This window comes from Condylura cristata, unplaced genomic scaffold (assembly GCF_000260355.1).
Source record: "Condylura cristata isolate star-nosed mole 26May11 unplaced genomic scaffold, ConCri1.0 scaffold00019, whole genome shotgun sequence".
Taxonomy (NCBI): domain Eukaryota; kingdom Metazoa; phylum Chordata; class Mammalia; order Eulipotyphla; family Talpidae; genus Condylura; species Condylura cristata.
In genome coordinates, this window is record NW_004567120.1 from 35719870 (window position 1) to 35747489 (window position 27620).

A 27620-nucleotide genomic window follows, 5' to 3' on the forward strand; every position below is an offset into this window, starting at 1 on the left:
AATTCTCATAATTAGGCAAAGGTCCGAGGGCAAACAGAATGATTACGGCAGAGGCTGGATGAGGTACAGATCTTTGAGAGGTTGGAGAAGGAAAAAAAAATGGTCTTAAAAAAATACATGGAAATAGTATACTACAAACATGCTCATGGCTACCTAATTGCCAACTAATATAAATGGTTGGTTTCCATTTTCAAAAGTTCATGGGGCATCAGAGCACCTTCGATACTTTCAAGCTAACACAATAGATAGTAATCCATTGTCACAGCACACTCGTGTCTGCACATGGTGTATGCTCACCTGTGATTGCGGATGGATTTGCTTGTGTTCTCATGCTTTCACTGACTTAAATTCGCGACCCACAAGCTTTGGCCATAAAGGACTAGGTAGCAAATGTTCTAGGCTTTGTGGACCACATACTGTCTCTGTGGCTTCTGCTTCTTCCTCTTCCTTTGTCCTTCCTCTCCCACCTCCTGACCTCCTCTTTCTGGTCTCTTTCCAATGAGCAATGCAAAAGCAATGCAAAAGATCACAGTGTACACAAAAATAGGCTCAACACTGTATTTGGCCCGCAGAACACAGTTTGCTGACCTCTCGCTTACACCTGTTTTCAACCTCGTGTTGTCGCTGGTTTGGTTTCACGGGATCGCTCCACTCGTGCCGCCAGTGGCTTCTTACCCCACTCTTCCACTCTCAGCCGCTTCTGCTTCCCATCTGATTTCCTGCACTCTAACTCCAACGACACCCTGGCTTGCAGTGCAGCTCAGCAGAAAACGCCACTGCTGAACCCAATTGGTGGGGATCCGCTCCAACAGAGGGTGCTCCATGGACAGGGACGATCTGGACACCTGTCCTGTGCAACTCCTCGCCAGGTTTCCGGACCCAGCTGCTTCAGCGGCGGCAATGGCGTGGGTAGTTTCCACCGAGAACCAGACTTCTCATCACTCGGCTTGTGCCTACTGAGCATCAGCTGTGTGCGTGGCATCGGACTGTAGACTCGACAAGGCAAAGAGCAACATGGCCGTGCCTGTGGGCCTCGCGGAGCTTCGACACCCTGATGGAGGAGATAGAATGCAGATGTGTCTGTGGAATACGGCAGGACAGAGAAGGGCACCTACACCAGACACGGAGATCAGGGAAGGTGGCAGCCAGAGGGAGTGACACCCTCTCATGTCTCCAGGTAGGGAAGATCGATGGAGTCCTGTACTTGAGCTGACCAGAGCAGCAAGCGCCCGGTCTCCTCAATAAAGGGTCTTGAGCGCCACGTCCACCTCTGCTAGCACTCATCCTGCTCATTCTCGTCTCAGCCTTTGGACCGAGCTCCTGGTTTCCATCCTCCTTCCAAGGCTGGGCTGCACTCAAACGCTAGCATGACAGCCTCTTGGCCACCTCCTCTCTAGAACACTGACCACACCTGGTCCTGTGAGCCCACCTTTTCCAGGTGAGGCACTTTTGCTAAAGTGATCACACTCGAGCAGCCATTGGGCAAGAACCGTGACAAGCCACTTTATCAGCTTTCAAGGATTAATACTCATAACAGCAATTACTCATTTCAGCTCTTACACACTTGCCTTGGCCACTGTGCGGGGTTGGTTATGAAGGACGAAAGAGCAGAACACCCAGACTTAAAAGGATATTTTCTACAGTCCACATTTTAAGTTTAAATTGAGTCCCCCAGAAAATTGGTCCGAAAGGGTCCTCTTACTGTTCATTAACTACAAAATGAATCAAAGGATGGCCTCCTTTTGTACCCCCCACCCCCATGGAGGGGCTTCTTGGGAGGTATGTTAATCTATTCATATGTTAATTTAATAGAGCCCTCCATCTTTTCACAGAGGCCCTGTACAATGAGGGGGGAGTCTGCATATTTCAAAAGAGCAGCATATGCTCCTTAAGGTGACCGCGCAACACACCGCAGTGGGTAGACTGTGCCTTGAGCTTTGGCCCTGTGGCGGGAGAGTTTACCAGCACCCTGGGAAGCGAATGGCATTTTTCTGTCTAGACATTGATTTGGACAGTTAACCACGAGTTTTTGTTAAATTGAGATTCAGGCCCTCTAAACTACCTTCCTTTAAAAAAAAAAAAAACACTAACTAAATGAAAGAAATAAGAGAAAAGAAAACTTCAGTTCCTGGGAAAGCCCCAGAAGAGCCTTCCCCAACTGTCTAACTGTCCTTTCAAAAATGAATTCTCCTCAGAAAAAATTCTGAGCTGGCAGGGAAGTGGACAATGTATATAACTTAATATCTGAAATCTCTCTCTTCTCTCTTTTTTTCATTATTAAGCCTACTGCATCCTATCACAAGAGTGCTTAATGTTTAGGTTATAATTCAGATATGCAAATGACTCATTAGTCAAGAATTTGATAATCATATTTAAAAAAACTTCTGATAGACATTAATTGCTTCTTCTAGAATTATATTCTAGTGCTCAGTAATGACAAACACTGTATTAATTTCACATGTAGTAGAAATAATGATTAAAGGAAAATCTATTTGATGTAATAACCATTAGTTCAGAGCTGTTGAACGATGTTTCGTGGCTTAAAATGAATAATAATGGCCCATTTTTCATCAGACAGATGTTCCATCTTATTGTAAAAAGAAGTTACATCATTGAAATAGAAAATGTAAAAGAATTAGAATATACTATATCACTAAGCATGATTAGTTAAATTGAACAATTAATGTCTGACAAGCATTTGCAATGCACTTTTTATCATGTTTCCTATGTGATCAGTTCTGAAGAATGCTTTACACAGAAACATTTAAAAATCAGAGTAGAAATCAATAGTAACCGGCTCAGGGTTTACATGGGCTACGAGACCACACAGTGGGAAACCATAGGTTTCTTCAAAATTTTAGAAAATACTTATTTGGAAAGCAACCATTAACAGTGGTTGTCTCCTGGGTGGGTGTCTGGGAGTGCGAAGAAGACTGTTTTAGACTTACTTTTTATCAGATTAAAAAAAATCTTTTGCGAGCTTCTGTACAGCAAAAGAGACATTACAAAAAAACAGACATCCCACTGATGGGGAAAAATTTTTCTCACACAAAACTAGCGATAAAGGATTGATCATAAAGATATACAAAGAACTGATGAAACTCAACAAAAATAAACAACCCCATCAACAAATGGGCAGAAGAGCTAAAAAGACACTTCTCCAAAGTGGAAATGCAGATGGCCAACAAACATGAAAAAATGTTCAGCATCACTCGTAACAAGGGATATGCAAATTAAAACCACGATGAGATACCACCTCACCCCAGTGAGAATGGCACATCTTCAAACAACTAGCAACAACAAATGTTGGCAAGGATGTGGAGAAACAGGAACTCTCCTGCATCACTGGTGGGAATGCAAACTAGTACAACCACTATGGAAAACTGTTTGGAGGTTCCTCAAACTGCTAAACATGGAGCTTCCATATGACCCAGCAATCCCACTCCTAGATATCTACCCAAAAGGCACAAAGACACTGATTCAAAAAGATAACTGCACCCCCATGTTTATTGCTGCTTTATTTACAACCGGAAAGACATGGAAACAACCCAAATGTCCAAAAGTGGATGACTGGATTAAAAGGATGTGGTACATATACACAATGGAATATTACTCAGCAACCGGAAAAAAAAAACAAAAACAGAAACAAAAACACATTTTGCAGCAACATGGATGGAGCTGGAAAAGATAATGCTTAGTGAAATAAGCCAGAAAGAAAAGGAAAAATACCAGATGGTTTCACTCATAGCAGGAGTATAACGGACCAGGTGAGAAAAAAACAATAATAATGAACAGCTATTTATCAGAGACATTTTATGGGGTGAAGTGGGGAATGGGATCAAAAACAGGGTGGAGGGGGAGGGAAGTGCATTGGACTGTGGTGATGGCACACGGGTGATTTGGTGGTGATGGGAAACCCACAGGGATTACAACTGAGATGGAAAAAGGCACAAAATGATGTAAAAATAAACTAAAAAAAAAAAACTTTTTTGCATTGTGTACCATATGAACGTATTACCTATCTGAAACAATTTCATTATTATCAGCAAGAAAAATACAGGTACATATAAAGTGGACAGATAGCAGCACAAGCTTTTGAGTCAGACACGTGCTTGCGTGCATGCACACTCTGTACACACAGGTGCATTACCTGATTCTGAGGTCTTGAGCAGATTGCCTGCCTTTTCTAAACTAAGAGGGACTACCTCATGGGCTTGATAAGATTTAAATGGGCTTTAGTGTGGCAACCTGGCAGATGGTAAGCACTCAGTAAGCGTGATCTAGCATTGTTCTTTCATATCACACAAAAACAAGTCTTACCTAATACAGTTGAGCATTGATTACTCTTCACAGGGCCACCATTATACTCATAGCGTCTTCATGGTACAATTTTATTTTAAGTAAAATTGCATTTATTTTCCAAAGAAAATGCTACCTAGAGCAGAAATTTCATGCTTGAGACCATCTGTTTCTGGAGAACTCCAGAAAATTCCATCATTCTCTGCTATTTTGGACTTTCAGTAGGCTTTGAAAGCTGTTATAGGAGTAAACTCCAGCAAATCACATCTGGGATAGTTGAGCATGGAATTCTGTATTCTTGGACATCCCCAACAAAGAATTGATGAGGAGTCATGAGGGAATGGAAGCTTTGGAAGATCTGTGAGGATAGAGAGATAGAGTTCTTTCCTTAAGTCTGCTTTTAATGACTATGCAAATGTCTCCTCACAAAAGCAGAGTGGAAATGCAGGCTGAAGTCAAGCTGTAATATTCTTTCAGTGCAAAAGTTTAAAAAGTTTTTATGTGTGGCTGCGATTTTTAGGAAGTTATATAGCCCATCATATTCCATTGAGCAAGAGATCCAGTTATGTCTCCCTCACCTCTCCTCTTGCTACCACAAACTTTTCCTGGGTATCTAAGTGCCAGGCATTGAGTGCCGAGTACTTATAAAGCCTTAGAAATCATCGCTTCCAATTTTTCGGCTGATGAAATAATTTCTGTTTCAAAGTGGCCCAGCTACAGCTTGAGCCCTTCCAGTAACAGGGACCTCATTGCTTCCTGAATGGTTCCTTGGTTAGATGATTCCAGCTTGTAAGAAAGTTCTATATTTTCACGATGATCTGAAACTTTGTGACCCTCTGGCTTCCGTAGTTGGGCATCTGCTATCACAGTCCTAACTGTTATTTTTTTTTTTTTAAACATTTTTTAAAAAGATTATTTACTCAGGCCCTCCCTGGTGGCACAGCAGGTTAAAGCACAGCACTGAGAAGCTAAAGCCACTTCAGTATGAGTTCGATTCCCGCCTGTGGAGGTGACCCACATGGTGCAGCAGACCTCTCTTTACCCGCCCGCTGCTTCCCCCAGCAGTGTACTTTCTCAGTCAACCTGTTCTGCTCCCCACTCTGTCTCTGGTGAAGCCTCTCGCCGCCCCTGCGCCTCCGGCCTGTACCCCAGTTCTGTATGCATAAATAAAGCTTAAAAAAAGAAATTTAGTAGTACAGGACAGCTTGTACTTTCTCAGTCAACCTGTTCTGCTCCCCACTCTGTCTCTGGTGAAGCCTCTCGCCGCCCCTGCGCCTCCGGCCTGTACCCCAGTTCTGTATGCATAAATAAAGCTTAAAAAAAGAAATTTAGTAGTACAGGACAGCTTGTACTTTCTCAGTCAACCTGTTCTGCTCCCCGCTCTGTCTCTGGTGAAGCCTCTCGCCGCCCCTGCGCCTCCGGCCTGTACCCCAGTTCTGTATGAACAAATAAATAAATCTTTTTTTTTTAAGATTTATTTATTTATTCATACAGAACTGGGGTACAAAAAAGATTTATTTATTTGTTCATACAGAACTGGGGTACAGGCCAGAGGCTCAGGGGCGGTGAGAGGCTTCACCAGAGACAGAGCGGGGAGCAGAACAGGCAGATCGACGAAGTACACTGCTGAGGGGAGCAGCGGGCGGGTCAGGAGAGGTCTGCTGCGCCATGGGGTCACCTCCGGGGCAGGGGATCGGAATCGCACTGCAGCAGCTGTGCTAGCTTGCAGTGCAGCGCCCTAACCCGTGGCGCCACCAGGGAGGGCCCCTAACTGTTCTCTTACTTGGGCAAACAGTGATTAGGTGTGATGCTGGAACTAGAACCCAGGTCCCAGGTCCCCCGACTCCTGCTCCAGTGCTCGTTACAGGTCCTTTCACATAGAAATCTCTTTCTGCTGAGTTGGCTGTCTTAGCTGCCGGGGAAGCCCCTGACCGTGTCAAGGCTGACTGTGCTGAGGACTTCATTTTGAACAGGCGAAAATACCGAGTGCTTCCTAGGCAAGGGCACTGTGTCCAGATCAGTGTCCCCGCAATGGCACAGGCATCCTCTCATTGCCTGTTGTCCCGGGGACAAGAGACTGGGGAAGAGCTCCTCTCTGTTTTCGGGATTTGCCGAAGGGTTTCCCTCAGCCCTTCTCAGCATGGCATCTAGACACAGCCACGTTTCTTTGAGAGTCTTTCATTTTTTCAGCAAGTCCTGAAATTCACCAGCAAGTAATTTCCATGTTTCAGTGTTGATGGGGAGGGAAATCCTTGACCCCATCCACTTGGTCACCTTGACATTTCATGATCAAGATAACAGGGTTGTAGAAATGTACAACTTCTGAAACAGGCGGCAGTGTCCGAGTCTGGGACAACTTTGACAAAGTCAAGTGTGAGCTAGTCAGGGGAATCCCCCTTATTCCTAGAACTGCTGGTTAGCTGGGCATGCTAGGATTAGGTCCCAAATAAGGAGGTGCAGTTCATCTCAGCTGCCACCGGGACAGACTCTGGGTTGGCCAGAAGGGGGCAGCAGAGAGTTGGCTTATCAAATTGCCAGGTGAACCCAGGGTGGGGTGAGTGCAAGGGAGAGCCATGAACTGAGGGGTATGAGATTGCCAGAGGAACTGCAGAATGAGGTCTGCTGAGGGGGGCATTAGGCCAGGGGGAGACAATGGCAGAGGAGGAAGCGTCCAGAGATCCCATTTACCAGCTCTGCAGTCAGAGTGCCCCAACTTAATGGAATACTTATGAGCTTGGTTGGAGTCCGAACAAATGGTGGTATGGAAAGTTGGCATAACTTGAGGCTCTGGCTTGGGTAGGTTGATATCTCTGAGCCTTAGTGTCTTCATGTATAAAAGGGGAATGGTAACAGTACCTCATAATGTTGTTATAAAAAATTTTGGTACATACAGAATAACTTGAAAAAGATGTGGCAATAACTACGAGCTGCTCTTCAAAATACCACTCCTGATGAAACGCGGATCTGAGGAGCTACTAACTAGCTAGAACCTTCTGGAAACGAAGGCCAGTGACCCTCCTTATTCCCTGCTGGAACTTCTTGTTGGGCAATAGATTTGTACTGCTGTGTTACCTCTCTTCCTGATGTGTTTGATCATTTTGAAGCCTGGAGAGAAATTGCTCTGTTTTAAACATAAGACATGCTAATACTCATAGGTTCCCTAACGCTATCTCCCAGACTCTTTATCCTGGAATTGGCATGAGAACTCGTTCTGGAACTTTGGAGTGTGATTTGGTTTGTAAGTTGGGTTCAGCCTTCCGAGGAGGGGTGATCAGCCCCTTTGCAGACATCCTGGATGAGGAAATACAGTGGAGTTACCCTTCCCATCCGCTTATAGAAGGGGTACCCCTTAATTTTCAGGCACATGTCACGAGATGATTTTCTTCTGCTGGACCCTCCCAGCCACCAGCTCCCTTCGAGTGCAAACATTCCTGAAATGGATAATGAAATCAAGATAATACACGCAGAAGGTAAGGCCTTGGACACAATGGTGAAGGACAGAATTCAAGAAAGTAGGAAGGGAAAATGAGAAGCTGGGTTTCCTGAAGCAGACCTGGCTGAACAGCATATCTTCTCAAGACTAGCCCAAAGCTAGGACTTTGTACACATATATGGCAACTTTATGTTTAACGTTCTTGAAGATATTAAAAATGGTTATGTCTATTTGAGTCAGATGTTTAGGGAGAATCTTGCTAGAATACAAATAGTAGCCAGTTGTGGAAGTAGAGTAGCTTGAGGGACCTCTGAACTCCAGTGAGGACTTTGAGCAGCGTGAACTGAGCATCAGCTGTCAGGAGTTTCCGGAGCCTGGGTTTGAAGGACCGTCAGAAATTGTTTTCCTCCTCCGAGCGTGTCGACACAAAGTTCTGGACGGGTTTAGGAGTGGGGTAGCTGCAGAACCAAGGATAGATGTGGGCTCCTTCCAGGAAGTTCCAGCACTTTCTTTTCAGAAAATAAACAAGGAACAATTCCCAGAGCTGCAAGTGCAGTTGCACTTTATTCTTTGACGCACACTAGTCATCAGACTGACAATTAGGGCATTGTGTTTGCTTCCCAACAGTGAAGAGTTTACTTGTTACTTACTTTAGTGAAGACTGTGCAGAGGACAGTCAGAAAAACTTTTAAAAACCTTTTTTATACCTAAAAAAAAAAGTGCATGCTTGTTCTCTCTCCCTGTATGTATATTCTCTCTCATATATACAATATATATAACATACACACAAACACATATAGGAAGAGAGAGAGAAAATCATATTTTAAAATGGCAGGCCTTGCATAAGTCTTCATTTGCCGCCCCTCTATGAAGCGCTCTGTGTGGCCTCTATGTGAACTGTTTCTGGTACCCAGGAGCGTGCCTTGCACATGGCAGGCACTCAATACGTGTTTTCTAAGTGTACAGTCATTATTGCTATTATTTTCATATTGTTCGCAACTGGCCTGAAGAGAAGGTATCGAGGAAATGAAGTCACAGCAAGGTTTTCCCTTTCACCACTCACTGCTATCCCACCCTGAAGACCATGAGAAAGAAGAAAATGAAAACAAAGATGTGAGCCCCATGGGTAGCTTCAGGGTGTCGCGTGTAGGCCAGAACACAGTGCTTGAGGTTCAGGTGGCCACCATCCTCTGTGACATTCGCTGGGGCTCACTGTATCATAGACACTGGGAACCAGATGATTCTACTAAGCCTAGTCTGTCACTTCAAATCCTCTGGGATTCGTGTTGCGCGTTTAACAAGTTTGCCTACAAATGCAGCCCTTTTATGAGGCTGTAAGTGAAACCTGATTGGTCCAGGAAGATTCAGTCACAGCTGCTGCTTGTACTGGCTGCAGTGTGTTCCTGCTCTTCGTGGCGACAGCACGACCAGTATCTTCTCTGCAGTCACCTAAGCTATTGCTCCACCACCCGCTCCTAGACAAAAACACCAGTCAGAACCCCCCTGCACCCTGAGACTCTTGCTGGTCAGTTTAGCTGTTCTTTAGCCTTTCTTCTTGCTCCCATACTTGTGTACATACTTTTGTGTATTCACCAATGACCTTGGCAGTTGGCTCATTGTTCCTCTCATCCTGAATCTTACCATAATTAAAGAAAATTATTTATTTATGCACAGAAGAACTGGGGTGTAGGTCAGACGTGCAGGGGGTGAGAGGATTCACCAGAGGGAAAGTGGGGAGCAGAACAGCTGGGTCCACTGAAATCCACTGCTGAGGGTAGCAGCCGGGAGACAGGAGAGGTCTGCTGTGCCCTGTGGGTCACCTCCTGGCCTGGGATGGAACTCATGTTGCAGTGGCTTCTGATAGCTGTGATAGCTTGACAGCACTGAGACCTTAACCCCTGTGCCACTAGGGAGACCCTTTACCTTACTTTCTGACTGAAGTAAACAGTCATGAGAACAGCCAGCTAGCACATTGATATTGAAGTGCCTGAACTCCACTTCAGCTTTCCACATTTCCCATCTCCCATCTCTGGGAATTTCCGGCACCCCAAATTTCTTCCACTCTAAGATGACAAGTTCAGCTACTCCTTCCTGGTTAGAACTTTCAAGATTCTAGCTTAGTCAGTCAATCGCTCCTGCTGCCTAATTATTCTCTAATCTTTCCCCATGATCCCATTGCCAATATACCGAATTCATGTGGGCTGGGGCTAGGGTGAAATAAGGGGGTCCTGCCTCCCTGTGTTCTGCCCCTCCCTCCAAGTATGAGGAGGCACTCACTGTCAACTGCCAGTTCTGTGCTTGCCAAACCTGGATGAACTCAAAATTGTCCACTTTATACCTCTCCTGGGATGGCTGAGTAGTGCCAAAAAAATCACACACCATAGTAATATCATTCCACTCTGGATTCATGATTATTCTCCTCAACTGGTCCTTCAGACCTAGCCTAGCAATGCATAGATTGCCCATTCTGAATACAATTTGAAATATTTTCTACTTTCCTCAAAACTCTGATCCTACCCCTCAACTCCATCTTGACTCAGGTGATTTCATTTCTCCCTTCTCTCTCTTTTTTTTTTTTTAAAGATTTATTTATTTGTACATACAGAATTGGGGTACAGGCCAGAGGCTCAGAGGCAGTCAGAGGCTTCACCAGAGACAGAGCGGGGAACAGGACAGGCAGATCCACGAAGTACACTGCTGAGGGGAGCAGCAGGCGGGTCAGGAGAGGTCTGCCGCGCCATGTGGTCACCTCCGGGGCAGCCGGGAATCGAACTCACGGGGAAGTGGTTTTAGATTCTCAATGCTGTGCTTTAACCCGCTGCGCCACCAGGGAGGGCCTCTCCCTTCTCTTTTTTTAATTTGATTTTTTAAAACTTAATTTTACATCATTCTTCATTTTGTGCCCTTTTCCATTTCGGTTATAATCTCCGTGGACTTCCCACCACCAATTCACCCATTTCTCCCTTCTCAAGGAACGTAGAAGCCATCACGCATCTACCACATTTCAAATCTCCACCACCACGTTTGTAGCCTTGTCTCCATCCTTTCCCCATGCTAGCACAGCATCTTTCTGCCATGGTGTGGCATCCCCTCCATACCGACTTTTTTCTTCCTCCTTCTAGAATCTCCTCTTCTCTGTCACGTTATTCCCATCAGCAACTAAACATGCCCTCATCTTCTTTTAAAGGTGACCCTCTTGGTGAAGTGTCTCCCTGCCTGGTTACTGCCTTGCCCCTCTCTCGAGCCAAACTTCTTTTAAGATATTGCACACACTTTCTCACTAGTATTTACTGTTCTGTCAACCAGTGTTATTTCTGCTCCCTTACCCAACCAGCGTCATGAATTTGCTCTCACCAGCGGTCGCTTTGTTATTAAAGTGAAAGGAAACTTCCAAGCCTTCAGTGCGCTGCCTTTTAGCAGCATGCAGCATCACTGATCACACCCTCCTTTTCAGTGTTCTCTTCCTTTGTCTTCACGCCAACGCACAATCCTAGATTCTTGTAATTCTCAGGACGTCCCTTCATAGTCTTTGTATTGGCTTCAAATAGTTTGTTCCACTCAATCTTCTACCGGATGTCTCCATTTGACTTACTTAGAAGCATCAACAACTCAGTATCTTCAACACTGAACTAATCACTCACATTCTCTCTGTCTTATCACATCCATCACCTCACATAGTTACCTCGGTTTTCTTTGTCCAACTTATTTAATTTTGCTAAATGCCCTCAAGGTTCACACAAGTTGTAACAGATGTCAGGATTTCCTTCTTTTTTGGCCAAATAATCTTCCATTATACATAGCCAAGCCAAGCTTCTGAAAATTAACTTAAATAGAGAGCACTAAAGAGCAGCAGAGGGGTGTGTGGGGATACACTCTTTGGATACTGGGTTGCTCTGAAGTTGGCTGTAGTAAATAGTGCTATAGTGAACATCGGAGTGCATAGATCCCTTTGAATTGCTGTCTTTGCATTCTACGGGTAGATATTAGGAGTGGAATTGCTGGATCATATGGTAGCTCTATTTTTAATATTTTGAGAAACTTTCATACTGTTTTCCACATAGGCGGGGCAGTCTACATTCCCACTAAACAGTGTATCAGGATTCCTTTTTCTCCACATCATCATCAACACTTGCTTCTGGATTTCTTGACATGGGCCATTGCCACAGGTGTGAGATGGTATCTCATTGAGGTTTTGATTTGCACTTTCCTGATGATAAGGACCTTGAGCACTTTTTTTCCCCTTTTCCTGTTGGCCATCTGCATGTCTTCTTTGAGAAGTGCCTATTTAGCTCTTCCCCCCATTTTGCTCTTGTTCTAGTTCTTGTTCTTGCTCTTGCTCTTGCTCTTTTTGTGTGAGTTCTTTCTAGATCTTGGATATCAGCCCCTTGTCGGATATATGGTGTGCATATATTTTCTCCCATTCAGTAGGGTGTCCATTTGTTTTAGTGCTAATTTCTTTTGCTATGAACAAGTTTTTTAGTTGGATGTAGTCCCAAGTGTTCATATTCTTTTGCTACTGGAGACAAATCCACAGAGACTTCACTGAAGCCAGTGTCATGGATTGTTTCTCCCGTGCTTTACTCTTTGTGTCTTATGGTTTCAGGTCTTTACCTCCAAGTCTTTAATTCATTTTGAGTTAATTTTCATATATGGTGTGAGAAAATGGTCTAGTTTCACTCTTTTGCATATGGCTGTTCAGTTTTCCCATTTATTGAAGAGACTTTTCTCTCTTCAGTGTATACTTTTGGCTAAAATGGATGAGATCTTGCCTTTTGCAAGCACATGGATGGAACTAGAGGTAATTATGCTAAGCAAAAATAAATCAGAAAGTGAAAGACAATTATCCTATGTAGAGTATAAATAACCAATGAAAGTGAATTTACAAATCACAAGAAGAATAACTCAGGTCCTGTAGAAGTAACACAATGGTTACCAAGGGGGAGGGGGGATCTTTCTTCCCTCCTCCACTCAGGGAAGAGGTATCAACCTGATGCAAGGAAGGCACTAGTGCTTTGGTGGTGAGTGCAGTGCGGCTAGACACATAGAGGTAAAGATCAGCCCCCCAAATTTATATAGTTTTGTAGCTAATGGTTAATAAGTAATTTTTTATTTTATGCATAGAGAGCAGGGGTACAAGCCAGAGGTGCAGGGGCAGTGAGAGGATTCACCAGAGACAGAGCGGGGAACAGAACAGGCCGACTGACGAGGTACACTGCTGAGGGGAGTGGCAGGCAGTCAGGAGAGGTCTGCCAGGCCATGTGGTCACCTCCGGGGCAGGCGGGGATAGAACTCATGCGGAAGTGGCATTAGCTTCTTAGTGCTGTGCTTTAACCTACTGCACCACCAGGGAGGGCCAATAAATATTTTTTATGAAATATAAAAAATTAAAATTTCCAAGCCTAGACCAAAATAATGAGAACCTCAGGGAATAGGACCTAGTTGTTCATGTTGTTTAAATTTCCCCAAGTAATTCCATGTGTAGCCAAGGCTGAGAACTATTCATTTTAATTCTAAACATATTTTGCATCTCTACATTTCTCTGTCTCTGTAACCACTAGCGTCTCTTTCCTGGACAGCTGCCACACCTTCCCAACTGGTCTTCTTATAGCCAGTTCTGCCCTTCTAGACCATTCTGTTCTGAGTAGCACTGATTTTATCCACTAGGGCAATCTTCCAGAGGGCCTGGTATGTGTCAGTAAGCACACGGACGCTGACTTGATCACAAGCTCCCACGTACTCAACCCCCTGCCTCATTTTCCTCATAGGTAAGATAGGAAAAACGTAGCTGGTCCCCAACTTACTGTGGTTGGACTATGAATTTTCAACTTGGCTATGGTGTAAAAGCAGTATGCATTCAGTAGAAATTACTTCAAATTTTGAGTTAGGATGTTCTCTTTTTCACTTTTAGCCTACTAGTCAGTATTCAATCCTTCAGTATGAAGTGGGCTTTGTGTTAGAGGATTTTGCCGAGTTGCAGGCTGATGTGAGAGCTCTGAGCATGTTTAAGCAGGTTAGGCCAAGCTATGATGTTCAGTAGGTTTTGTGTAGGAAATGCATTTTCAACATCCAGTATTTTCAACTTGTGTAGGCTTAATGGGCTGGAACCCACTATAAGTTGAGGAAGATCTGATCCCTTCCTAGAGCTGTTGTGAGGATTAAATGAGTTAATACATGTAAAGTACTTGAAACATTGCCTGGCACCTTGTAAAGCCTCAGTAAAATCAGTTATTACTAAAATGTAAGTCTGATCCTGCCACTCTACTTCTTATGCCTTCAGGATGACCTCCCAAATCCTTAACATTTCATTCAAAGTCCTTCTCAGCCTTTCTCTCACAGCCCTCTCAAGCCTCGCCTCTGATTCAGCACTTCTCGTGGCACTTGGACTGGTGACCACTTGTTCTGTGATTCTTCCCTAGTAGACCTTAAGCTAAATGACAGGATGGGCCCAGGAACTGTCCAATGTACCTGTGCAGCTTGAGTTAGCATGCCCACCCAGAGGTGCCTGGGTGAGAGAAGGATAGTGGTTCATTGTTTTCCTCCAAGTGAATGTCTAGTTGTTTACCGTCATTTGTTTCAAAAACTGTTCTTACATTTTTTCTTTGTTTCTTTTTCTTCTGGTTTCTTGTACTTTACTGAGCTAAGGGTCTATTGTTTTTGTCTGCTATCTATCAACTATCTGGACCTCCATTATAGGCGGAATGCTACTGTTGCTTGGGAAATAGTGCCTGGGTACAAGAAATATCAGTAAGTATGCTGACCTTGGTATTTAGCAGTTTTGTGAGTGTGGAACTCATGCCATCACATTCTCCATGGCAAGCTCCTTTGGAGTTTGGGAAGAGTGGGGAATCTGGGATTTAAATAATAGAATTGGAGATATTGAAGACTCTGTATCACTTCCAGGGACGAGGTCCTAGACTCCAAGCGAGCCCTTGAGTGAGGCCCCTGCAGTTGCATACAACAGAACAGGAAAAATGTTTATACATTTGAGAATGAAGTTTCCTTGGTGGAATAGAAAAGAAATGTTTTGTCTGTGCTTCAAATATTTTTAAGGTAATAAATTATCACTGGCAATAAATTTAGTACATTTTCAAATATTGTCATGCCGCCAGTAAATATTGGACTGATTTCTAAAGTTTTAACTAATACACATAGGATGAAGGTTAATTTTATGGGTCAACTTGGCTGGGCCACGGTGCCCATTATTTGGCAGAACATTGTTCTTGATGTTTTCATGAGGGTGTTTTTATGGATGAGATGCATGTTTGAATTGGTGGGCCTTGGATAAAGCACATTACTTTCCCTACCATGGCTGGGTCTCAGCTAACCAGTTGAAGTCTGTCATGAACTGCCCTACAAGAAGCAGGAATGACTTCTGCCTGCAGATACTGTTGCACTTGGACTGCAGCTTGCCTCTCCCTGTGTCCCCAGGTACCTAGCCTCCCTCCTCATGTTGTTACAGGGTAGCCCAGAGTGGACTGGGCCGCCTATCTGTGGGGCCTCACCCACGTGTTCACAACTGCAGGTACACACAAAAGGGTCAATAATGGGTTTATTTAAAAAAGGGGAAAGGAATAGGAAACAACTGAGGGAAAGAGAACGGGATACAAAAACAAAGTAATTGCAATACCTTACAGCTAGGCCGACTGAATATACCAAGTCACGCGGTCCGGAGAGCTATTTCCCACGAGAGTGAGCCAGAGACAGAGCAAGAGACCAAGAGAGCGCAAGATGCAATCGCGCCTTATTTATCCCCCCAAAATGTCCCAGAATCCATTCCTGCTAGCTCTGCCCTTGGGTCCTGCAGTTCTCTCCCTGGTACTGCTGGGAGTTGTAGTTTTCAATCACTGGAGTAATATGTAGGGTCCAGAAAGCTGGAGTAGGGAGTGGAGTCCATAACAGAAAGCTGCAGTAGAGGGTGGAGTCCATAAGACTCTGCAGAGTTCCTCTAGGACATCCTTCCCCTTAACAATTCCCCCCTTTTGATTTCATACCACCATATCTATGGTGGCACAGATCACAGGGTGTAGTCTTCATAGACAGTCTCCTTAACACTCCCAGTCTCTGTAAGGTTTCCAGCATATGCAAAAGAAGCAGCAGTCACCAGCAGTGTTCATGAATGCCCAGGATAATGCTCATTACTGTAAAATAGTCCATCATTTAGGTGAAGCGCAAAAAATGTTTTCATATATGTATAACAAAATAACAGGAACAAGCAAAAATCTTTAAAAACTGGTTTAACTTTTGTAAAAACAAGTTCTCTCAACCTTGATTCCAACTTAATCTAATAATGTATAACATATCTACAAATTCAAGCTAACATTTAACCATATTTCTATTTTTGCATAAAACCACAGGGTAGACTAGCCAAAGAACAATTTTTAGATGGCCTTGTTGGAACAGTCCATAGTATCAGAGTGAACAGTCGATGTCCAGTTGATGTAGGCTTCAGGAACAACATCAGTGCCAGCAGATTCCACCTGGGGTCACCTCTTCTCGAGGTTACCAGGGCTCAATATTGCCCAGTCCAGGTTGTCCAGGTCTTCCAGTGGAGGCAAGCTTCCTCACCTTCTCTGGAGGTCCCTGGAACCCTACAAACAAAGCAGCAGATGCTCATCTTCTTTGTTCAGCTCTGTTTGAAGTTCCTGCAGAATGCCAAGCAAAGCCACTGAAGCACATTGCCAATGTCTATAGTTTACGCATACAAAATACCCTGTTGAAGTTACACAAAAACAGACTCGTGAGTAGTAAAAATTACTACTACAGTTTTTATACTGTGTTGGTATCAAGGGGAGAGAAGAAATAGAAACAAAAATTAGCTCTGTTGAAAAAAAAAGGAATATTATTGTAGATTTTTGGGCATTCAAAGCAAAAAAACGGTCTGAATTAAATAAACAAAAATGTCATTAGTATTTCTAACAATACTTAGTAGAATCACTGTATTTGGTTCTTGTGGAAGATATCTGCCAATATCAAAAGTTCAATCAACTAGAATCTGTTGAGAGCTATTACTGGAAGCAAAGTTTTTGCTTTCCTTAAACAATTTCTGCAAATAACAGTGTATGGAATTTCTTCAGAAACAATTTGTGCAAACACTACACTATCGAATATAGTATGGCAAAACAATGATCAACATTCAAAATTTACATACATATCAAAAACTTTTCAGAAACAATTTCTGCAAATACCAGACTAATACGACAAGATAATGATCAACAGTCTCAATTTACATACATATCAAAAAATACCTTTTTTTTTACATGTTTTAGAAAAACAAGGCAAACAGTTGTGTTCGTATGCAAGGTTTAGCTTTTTCCAAGTGACAATGCTTCTTCCCAATTTTACTGTAGTATGTATACCAAATTAGACAAATTGATCTGAATGTTTTTCCCATGGGGAAAAGGAGAAATTTTGTGGAGTGTCTCAGGAGCTCTACTGAGGTTCCACAAAACTTCCTTCAATGAACCAAATGACAAACTACCAAATTTCAATTCAACTTTGAATTTGGGGAAGCTTTGTCACAAATATGAAAAAGAAAAAAAAATAACAGCAAAGATAATCCCAATTTCGTGAAGGCTCTGGCTCAGTGCAGTAAGACAATTGTTGACATTCAAACCATAGCCATATAGTCTCCCTGTTTTCCTTATTTTATAACTAGAGATTCTTTTTTTTCCCAAAACCTTAGTTATTACAAACTTCAAAATTTCAATTTGCCTGACATTATGAACCTCAAATAAGACAAATATACACACACACACACACACACACACACACAAACATACATATCAATACCTGTTTCGTCATTTTTTAAAATTAGTTACCATAAAGATTAAAATTTCATTTGTTTGTTTACAATAGCAATAGGCACCATCCAAACTAATTTAGAACACCTTGAGGTCAAGACAATTAAACACAAGTAAAAGACATACAGACATTCAACATATAGACACAGACAGTATTCTTAGTTATGCCACATGGAATCATATTTAACTTAAGTTTTACTAATATAAGCCAAAAGTAATTTAAAAAACAAACAAAAAGAAATAGGAGAAAAATTTACAAAAAAAAATCAAGAACAAGACTGAAGGCCTTATTATGTAGTAAAATCATTTTTTTAAAATACTGCTAACATAATTACATGATGTCATAGTAATATTCCTACATGTTTCCAAAGGAAAAAGAATAGTTAGAGCATATCTGTCATCTCAGGGTCCTTCAGACAGTGTATTTTGAAGTATACTGCTACATTTCTGGAAAAGATGTTCTACCATTTAAGTTTTTTTCTTTTTCTGAAATAAATATTTCAGGTCTTTTTTTTTTTTAAAGATTTATTTATTTGTGCATACAGAATTGGGGTACAAGCTAGAGGCTCAGGGGCGGTGAGAGGCTTCACCAGAGACAGAGCGGAGAGCAGAACAGGCAGATCCACGAAGTACACTGCTGAGGGGAGCTGTGGGCGGGCCAGGAGAGGTCTGCCGCGCCATGTGGTCACCTCCGGGACAGGCGGGAATCGAACTCATGCGGAAGCGGCTTTAGATTCTCAGTGCTGTGCTTTAACCCGCTGCGCCACCAGGGAGGGCCCATTTCAGGTCTTTTTAACAAGTTCACAAGAAGGGTATTTCAATGGACCATTTTGGATCTAGTGGAACCTCTGGGTTCCCCTATTCTTCATCTGAATCTCTGGTATATACCATAATTTGTCTCTTTTCCTCAGTAGTCGTCTCTTGATTTCTGGCATCCTGCTGTATTCCTTCCTCTCTGCATCTGAGTGTCTGCTCTGAGCCATCATCTGTTTCCGTTCCTCCTTCCTAGGTTCTGGATTCCGTGTACTCTGCCTGTATTCCTTCCTGTACCCTCTGCATGAATCATAATGAGGTGCCACTGACCTTCCTTGTCTCCTGTCATAATATTGTCTCCTGTTTACCTGTAATCTGGGACAGTCATACTTCCAATGTCCCTCGTACTTGCAGTAGGCGCACATCTCCTGGGTCCACCTGCCATTCTGTTATGATTACCCTGAAACTCTGTTCTATGTTGCCTCTGTACAAAAACAGTCAGAGGTTTAGGTCTCTTTTCCTCTCGGTTGTTATATACTCTAAATGCCAGGTCTACTAACTGGGATAGACTCATCTCCGTAATGCCATCCACCTTTGCTAATTTCCTCCTGATGTCTGGGGCACTGTGGGTAATGAATGCCATAGTGATCAGACGAGCATTTTCTGGGGCATCAGGATTTATATCTGTGTGTTTGGCATATGTTTGGATAATCCGCTCAAGGAACTCTGATGGATCCTCATTAGCCTTCTGCTCAAGCTGCAGAATTTTATTAAAATTCTTTTGCTTGGGAATCCCTTGCTGCAGCCCTACCAATAAACATTTTTTATACAGCTCTAACATATCCATATCACCTTCATTGGGGTCCTAGTTGGGATCTACCTTCGGGATAGCCAGGTCTGGTTCTGGGGATTCTATATCCTGTTGATGAAGGCTTCCTCCCTGGCTTTCTTAAAAACCATTCTTTGCTCATCTGAAGTCAATAAAGTTTGTAACATTGACTGGATATCTGCCCAATTAGGACGGTGAGAGAGAAAGATAGAGGCAAACAAGTTCGCCATCCTCTTAGGGTCCTACCTATGAGAAGGAACAGAGCTCCTCCAATTTAGGAGGTCTGCTGTGCTGTGACCAAAAGCACCCAGCAGGCTGTCCTTGTGCATTGAAACCACCCACTGCCATGTGTTGAAGTCGAAGAGGGAACTGCCCTGCTTCAAGGTGATTCTTACTTCCAAAAGGGGTGCCCTGTCTAGTATGGGAAGGAGAAAGCGTTTTAGTTCCTTCCCCAGATGGCAATGAGGTCTGTGAAGCCTTAGGAGTTTCCACAGGAGCCTTAGAAGGGGCGTTGCTATTCAAGGAACAATTTTTTTCTGAAGGGTTTAAGGTGGTCAGCAAATAAAAATCCTCCTCTTCTAACTCTGCCCTCCTGCAGCCCTCAGGGAAAGGCTTATTACCCCTTCTCTGTGCCATAATACGATCCTGGGTCATACCTAATTTATGGAAGGCACCTTGTATCTGGGCTTGCATAGAGTCAAGGGCAATCCGATGCTCATTTTTAATACTATTTATAACCAAATTAAGGGCCTATATTTGCTGCTGGGATGTTTTCAGTAAGAGCCTGAATTTGTTACGAATTTGTTGCAAAATTGTAGGGAGAAGCAGAGTTCCCTCCAGAGTTCCTCTCACAGAGTGGAAAATGTAAAAAGTGATGTTGATACAAAGTATCAACAAGAAGCCAAGAAGCACAGACTGCAAAACAGGAATGGCTTGAAAGCCACTTACAGACGAGAACAAAAGAAACAGCATTTTCCATAAACCAGATTTCACCAGAGTAGCCATATTAATAAAACTGGTGGTGATATCTGAAGGAAAAGGGTACTGAGACTTAAGGCTGGAACAAAATTGAAAGAACCTAAGCTGGGAAAAAAATTGGTCAAAGTCATAGTGGTAAACATCTTCAAGAGCTGCATACAAAGGGGAAAAAAAGTTCTTATGACTCCAAACAAAGAAGCCATGTGTCCTGCAGACCCAATGTGCTTACAGTGACCAACGGCAAGGTACTTGGGCTGGTCAACCACAAGTGAAATTAGTCACGCCCCACGTTGGGCGCCAAAAACTGTTACAGGGTAGCCCAGAGTGGACTGGGCCGCCTGTCTGTGGGGCCTCACCTGTGCTCACAACTGCAGGCACACACAAGAGGGTCAATAATGGGTTTATTTAAAAAAGGGGAAAGGAATAGGAAACAACCCAGGGAAAGAGAGCGCGATACAAAAACAAAATAAGTGGAATACCTTATGGCTAGGCTGACTGAACACACCAAGTCACAAGGTACGCGGTCCGGAGAGCTGCTTCCCCAGCGAGAGAGCCAGAGACAGCGAGAGCAAGAGCCAGGGACCCAGGGGCCGAGGGAGCACCGGATGCAATTGCGCCCTATTTATCCCCCCCAAATGTCCCAGAATCCATTCCTGCTAGCTCTGCCCTTGGGGCCTGGTACTGCTGGGGGTTGTAGCTTTCAATCACTGGAGTACTGTGTAGGGTCCAGAAAGCTGGAGTAGGGGGTGGAGTCCATAAGACTCTGCAGAGTTCCTTTAGGACATCCTTCCCCTTAACAACGTGAGCCAGTCTTTTCAAAGAAATCTTTCCCTCTTGATATGCACATTCCACCTACACACACCAAACACATACATGCAGGTTCACACACATTCATAGTCACAGTCAAATTCATCTCATCTCCAATCTTACCGCATGTTTTTGCAAATGATCATCCACTCAGAGGGGACAGCTTCGATGAGCCATGAACACTCACTGGCTCTGTAATAGAATATTATGCAGACATCAGCTAGATAGTGCTGATATAGAAAGGTACATACACATGTGTACGTATTACATGCCTTGTGAAGCTCTCACCTTTACTGAAATAAGAGCAGGAGTGAAGCTTTTTGTCCAGAGGTGATCACTGTGGTGCTATTTACATGATTAATGTAAAAAGATAAGATAAAAATGTCCGTAAATGGTTGGACTGGTGAAGTGAATAAGCCGGGTGTGCTCACCCAGGGTGTCATCGTGCCATCAGAAGGGATGAAGTAGGTCTGTGTGTGAAGATTTGGAACAACCTCCAAAAAATATTATGTGGAAAAAAGAAATTAGGAAAAGACTGTGTGAAGGATATGCTCCTAGTTGTGTGTATTTGTGTGTGTTTCCATTATCTGAAAGGACCCATTAAAAATGTTAACTCATGAGGGCCCTCCCTGGTGGTGCAACGGGTTAAAGCACAGCACTATGAAGCTAACTACAGAGGCTTCAATGTGACTGATCCGCAAGGAGCAGGGAGCCAGGGAGCAGACCTCTTCTGTCTTGCCCGCTGCTCCACTCAGCAGTGTACTTCATTGATCTGCCTGTTGTGCTCCCCACTCTGACTCCAATGAATCCTCTCACCACCCCTGCACCTCTGGCCTGTACCCCAGTTCTGCATGCACAAATAAATAAATCTTGAAAAAAAAAAGTTAACTCATGGGTCCTCCCTGGTGGCACAGCAGGTTAAAGCATAACACTAAGAAGCGAAAGCCACTTCAGCATGAGTTCGATCCCCACGCCCGAGGTGACCCACATGGTGCAGCAGACCTCTCCTGACCGCCCGCTGCTCCCTCAGCAGTGTACTTATGTCAGCCGGCCTGTTCTGCTCCCCACTCTGTCTCAGGTGAATCCTCTTATGGCCCCTGTACCTCTGGCCTGTACCCCAGTTCTGTATGCATAAATAAATCCTTTTAAAAAAATTTTTAAAAAGCTAACTCATGCTTGCTTTTGGCATGCAAGATACTATATCTTGCTTGCTACTGTATACCCCTTCACGCTCTTTGAATTCTGTAAACATAGGCACACATTCCCTTTGCAAATGAAAAATGCATTCTTTTCATGAACTTTTACTGAGATTGAGAACTGTTTTTAATCTGTGTCAGGAGCCTGACTTTGGAAGCTGGAAATAAGTCGGTTCCCTGTCTTCCACCGTAGCAACTAGCCTTCCACCAACCTTTTGATTCTGGATTTCTGGGAGGGTGGTTTGGACGATAGAAGGGAGTGAAAAGACTAAAACTTAGGGATAGTATCCCAGGGTGACTTGGAAGCTTAGGAATACGACACGCGAGCCTGAAGTATCTAGGGACTCCAGGCTGATGCTGGGCCTTCAGTCTCTCCTTTGAAGATCGCTGAGAATATCAGGTGTCATTTAGCTCAGAGTCCATCGAACCTTGCCTCATCAGAACCAGCAGTGTGCTTTAAAATGTCCATTTCTTTGTGTAGAAATTATACCTGTGTACAAATTTAACACATCTCTAACACCAGCCTTATCTGACACCTTCTTAACCACATTTTCTGACTCCCTTTTAAAATGGACAATTGGAGCTGGGGGTAGCAATTTCTGAGCATTTGAAATGGAACGCCTAATTCTTTCACTGTAATCAAATGACTTGATTACCTTAGTGGCTAAATATTGAAATAATATATTTCCCCATTGTTGAACTAGAGTCTTAACTTTTACAAATATCAAATATAATGAAAACTATTCACATTTAAAAGTTATGCCCTATAGTCCTCTCTGGTGGCGCAACAGATTAGGACCAGCACTGCAAGCTAGCGGAAGCTGATTCAGTGTGAGTTCGATCTCCGGCCCCAGAGGTGACCCACATGGCGCGGCAGACCTCTCCTGACACACCCACTGCACCCCTCAGCAGTGTACTTCATCAGTTGACCTGTTCTACTCCTCACTCTGTCTCTGGTGAAGCCTCTCACCGCTCCTGCACCTCTGGCCTGTATCCCAGTTCTGTATGCATAAATAAATAAATCTTAAAAAAAAGTTATGACCTAAGAAGCTGTTAGTGCTTTTATATGGACTGGTCTCCAAGATCTCTCATATTAAGAAAAAATAATGCATATAATAAGCTACTATTTACATGTAAAGGGGGCATGAATATTCTATTTAGCTATAATTATATTAAAAAATCTCTGAAATAATACATAAGAAGAAAACAAAAGAAACATGTCCTAATAATGGGCACAAAAATCATGTTCTATTCCAAATTTAATAATGTTAATTCCTTTACACCTTGAACAAGGAGTATCTTTCCACTTTTTTATTTAAAGATGTATTTTTTATGCATATAGAACTGAGGTATAGGCCAGAGGTGTGGGGGGGGTGGTGAGAGGATTCTCCAGAGACAGAGCGGAGAGCAAAACAGACAGATTGATGAAGTACACTGCTAAGGGGAGCAGCAGGCAGATCAGGAGAGGTCTGCTGTGCCATGTGGATCACCTCCGAGGTGGTGATGGAACTCTTGATGCAGTGGCTGCCCATTATTTCACAGTGCTGCTTCTTAGCCCCTGCGCCATCAGGGAGGGCCCTCTGTCCACTTTTTTGTGTCTTCTATTCTTTAAAAACTGTATAGTTTTCCTTGTATGGGCTGTTCTCCTTTGTTTTCTCTGAGGTATTTAATACTTTTTGATGTAATAGTAAGAATTGTTTTCTTAATTTCTTTCTCCTCTAGTTCAGTGTTTACAAATAGGAACACAACCCAGTTTTGTAAATTCACTCTGGAATCTTCCCCCTTCCATATACTGTATTGGTGAAAATGAACATCCTAGTCTTGTACCTCTTCTTGGAGGAAAAGCTTTCAGTTTTTCGCCATTGAGAATGATGCTAGCTGTGGGTATGTCATATATGGCCTTTGTTATGTTTAGATAGTCTCCTTTGACCCTCATTTTTTGAGGGATTTTTTTTATCATAAATGGATATTGAATCTTAACAAATGCTTTCTCAGCATCTATTGATAGGATCATATGGTTTTTATCTTGCCTTTTGATAATGTGGTGAATTTCATTGATCAGTTTTCAGATGTTGAGCCATCCTGTGTCCCTGGAATAAATCCCACGTGGTCATAATGTATCATCCTCTTAAAGCAATATTGAATTCATTTTGTTGAGGATTTTCTTACCTATGTTCATTAGGACTGCAGGGGCCTTGTTGCAGGTGAGCTATGGTAACATACACCTGAAGAGGTGGGGTCCGTATTTTTGAGTCATAGATAGAGTTGTAAATCAATGTTACCTTAATAAAACTACATTAAAATAATAAAACATTCCATAAATCTAGAACTTACTGGTATCAAAAATGAAATCTAAATTTACCGAAATGTCCAAAATTAGAACCACACACACAGAATGGAGTAGTGAGTTTTGAGCACATTAGACCACTGGATGCTTGCATTCTCTAGGTTGCTTTTCCTGTGTTTTATTTCAAAACTCAAACCAGTTCTGCTAATTAAGCTCTCCCTAGCCAGAAGCTCACTTGGATCCCTGACAGTCCCCAGTTGAGGCGTAGTTTGTAGTTTTTGACAGCAAACCAAGATCCTCTTGTTTGCTTCAAGAAAACTGCCTCGTTGTAGTGCCTGGAGTAATGTTAGTGATATCCTCATCCTAACAAGCCACCAATGCTCTTGACTATGATTTACAGCTGAGCCGGATTTTTCTCAGTCTCTTTGTTTGGTACAGGTATGGCTCAGTGGTAGAAATGAAATGGTTAGCTTGGTTTTTCATTTATCTTGGAGACAGGAATAAAGAGTATATTGAGATAATGATTTAAGAGCAAAACAACTAAATCAAACTGCTTGATTAACATGTGTTTTGAGATGTATATTTTGATCCTTCCATTTATTGATTAATATTCATAACTCAGAAAATTAAAGATTCCCTAGTGTTATTTTATGAATGAAATGGCTAAAATGTATTTTTTCTGAAGATGTCACTCTATGCCATTATTTAGTGTTTACAATTTTACTTATTTTTGTTGACATATTTGAAGTGGGAAAAGAGAATGAGACAGAACCTCCCATACTTTTATTATTAAGTCTGCTTCATTTCCCTCTTTGTGATTCCTCACCAAGAAAAGAAATGGCCTAAGAATTTCCACCTGCCTCATGTGTTTGTGAGCATTCAAGTACTTTGATTTCACAAATATTATTATCCAAAGTAACTAGTTTTTATAACTCTGACCCTCTTAAGGAGCCCAGAAACTAAGCTGGAAGGAAAATCGCAAAACCTTGCAAAACACCCCCCACACACACACCACACACACACGTGCACACACACACACACACACACACACACCCATTAGAAGTAGTCCTTCTTTGCCTGTATGGTCTATTGGTGTCACTTAACTAAAACTCCTCAGTCTGTGACCTTGAGCAAGCTAGCGGCTATGTAGGAGGAGTAGCATAATGAAGTTCATCCCCTCCATCACTGCCCAAAAAGGGGTGCAAATTTTCTTCCGAACAGGTAAGTGTTTTTACAATTATGGCAGATGGTGATTGAAGCAAAGGCAATTCAAAGGGGAGACACCGAAAGCAGTAACTTTGAATGTTTGACATTTGTTTTGAAACTACCTTACTACCCTATACCCTTTACCATCTGTCTGTTACCCCTCCCAACACCCACCTCTGCCTTCCCACAGGGCTGCATTGTCTGCAGTTCCTGTTTCTCAGGGGCGGAGCTGTGGGGGGCAGCCATGGGTGCCATAATAGGCACCTGCGGCCAGCACAATGGGCTGTGGGTGCTTGTGGGAGAGACAGATTGATGTATTGTGCATGGGGAGGAGGGCTGTCACTTGAATCCATGTGAACCCAGGCTTTAGGGGCAAGGGAGATTGACAGCTTTTGTAGGTTGCATTTCTTTTTCAAAGCTTGGCTTTAATAGACAGTAAGTTTGGGGCCCCAGGCTTTCACTCCCATAATTCTAACAGGGCAATCACGAGCATTCAGCATTTCTTTTTACCCCCCTTGTTACGCATTAAATGATTTCAGTAAAGGAATGTGCAGCATTAATTAGAATTTGTTAGCAGATACCAAGGGGAAAAGTTTCTTCACAACAACTATAGGAGGTGTCATTTGTACAAAGACTTTTTTGTTTTCTTTCCCCATTACATTATCACTGCAATATGTAAGGTAGTGATTCTTTTCATTTAAATTAAGTGGAAAGCTACTAAATCTTGTTTTATTCTCCAAAAAGAATAAGGTCCTTAACACTTATCTTTTAGCTTCTTTCATTTCCTAAGGTTGGTGTTTACTTTTGCTTTCAGTCGAACCCATTTACAGATCTGTGTGGTTGTGTATCCAGTTTTGTGAACCATTTAGCTCTTACAATTACAGGCAATCCACTATTGCTAAGTAAAGATTGTTTCAGGTGAAAATAGCTACCAATAATATTGAAAATCATTGCTACGTGGGGGCTCTTTTCCATAAGGGTATAATGAGAAATGCCAAGAATTAGGTTTCTATCCTAATATATTTCTAAAACTACTTTTCCCTAATTGATATTTAACCTTAGCCATGATACCAAATTTATGGAACAAAGGGGCAGTGGCCAAGGAATACTTTCTCCCAGAGAAAAGTTATTCCTGAACCAAGTCAGTTTTTTTAAACATCTGAATCCATTCGCTCCAACTCACTCCCCCCAACCCCCAGCATCATTCCTTCCAGCTGGTTAAAATGATCTTCGTTTTAAGTTGACTTGATTTTCCATTTTTTTCTATTATTCCTGGCATCTTTAGACTTATAGAAGAGCAGTTAATCTCAGGACAGCTTATCAGCACAGTGTTTGCTAGCTGAGGAAATAATAAAACATTAACATTTTGGGATGTGATTTTTAAACTATCTCATGTCCCATATAAAATCACTTTATGGTAGGAGCTGAAGGCTTACTGAATTAGAATTTCCCATTCAATTGTTTTATTTAAACGTGCTAAGGGCAACAGTGAAAAATATTGATTCTCTACCATTATTTCTGAGAAAGAACATATTCCCACACCGTTGTCTGGCTCTGTCTGTAATAATAATTTGGTGCAGTGGTGCTAAAAGTAGTGGGGTGATAATAATTAGGGTGTGCAACACAGAAATTTCAATGCTGGATTCAACATTTCACCACGCAGGGCATGAAAATTGCCGACCAGGGCTAGTGAGCTCTAAGTACTAATTAACTAATTAATCAGGTGCTGAAACCAACTGAATGGAGGATACCAGCCAGACAACTCAAGCCCAAGCCCAGGGGTGTGCTCTTTTCAAAGACAGTGCGGTCTTTCTTCTTGGTTTTTAACCAATCAAAAATGAGGGGAGAAACAGGATATGGTGTCCTAATGTCAGTCATTTCAGCCCAAGCTCTTTTTACCTAGAGAAACTAAAATGCAAACATGTACCTCTGACAATAACCAGGAGGCACCTTGTGGAAGAGAATCCTCAAGTCTCTGGGGAGGCAGCCGACTCCTTGGCCATGAACTAGTTAGAGAGAGAGAGAGAGAGAG

The 27620-nt window shown here is 42.7% G+C and overlaps 1 protein-coding gene across 1 annotated transcript in view; it reads left to right on the forward strand.

Moving 5' to 3' along the window:
* Positions 1-1014: 1014 nt before the first annotated feature.
* LOC101630524 (UPF0472 protein C16orf72) overlaps positions 1015-27620 on the forward strand; it is a 29775-nt gene continuing 3169 nt past the window's right edge. The window contains exons 1-3 of the mRNA XM_012727081.1: positions 1015-1154; positions 7455-7641; positions 13641-13742. Coding sequence (XP_012582535.1) covers positions 1015-1154; positions 7455-7641; positions 13641-13742 — 429 coding nt within the window. The remainder of the gene's footprint in view (positions 1155-7454; positions 7642-13640; positions 13743-27620) is intronic.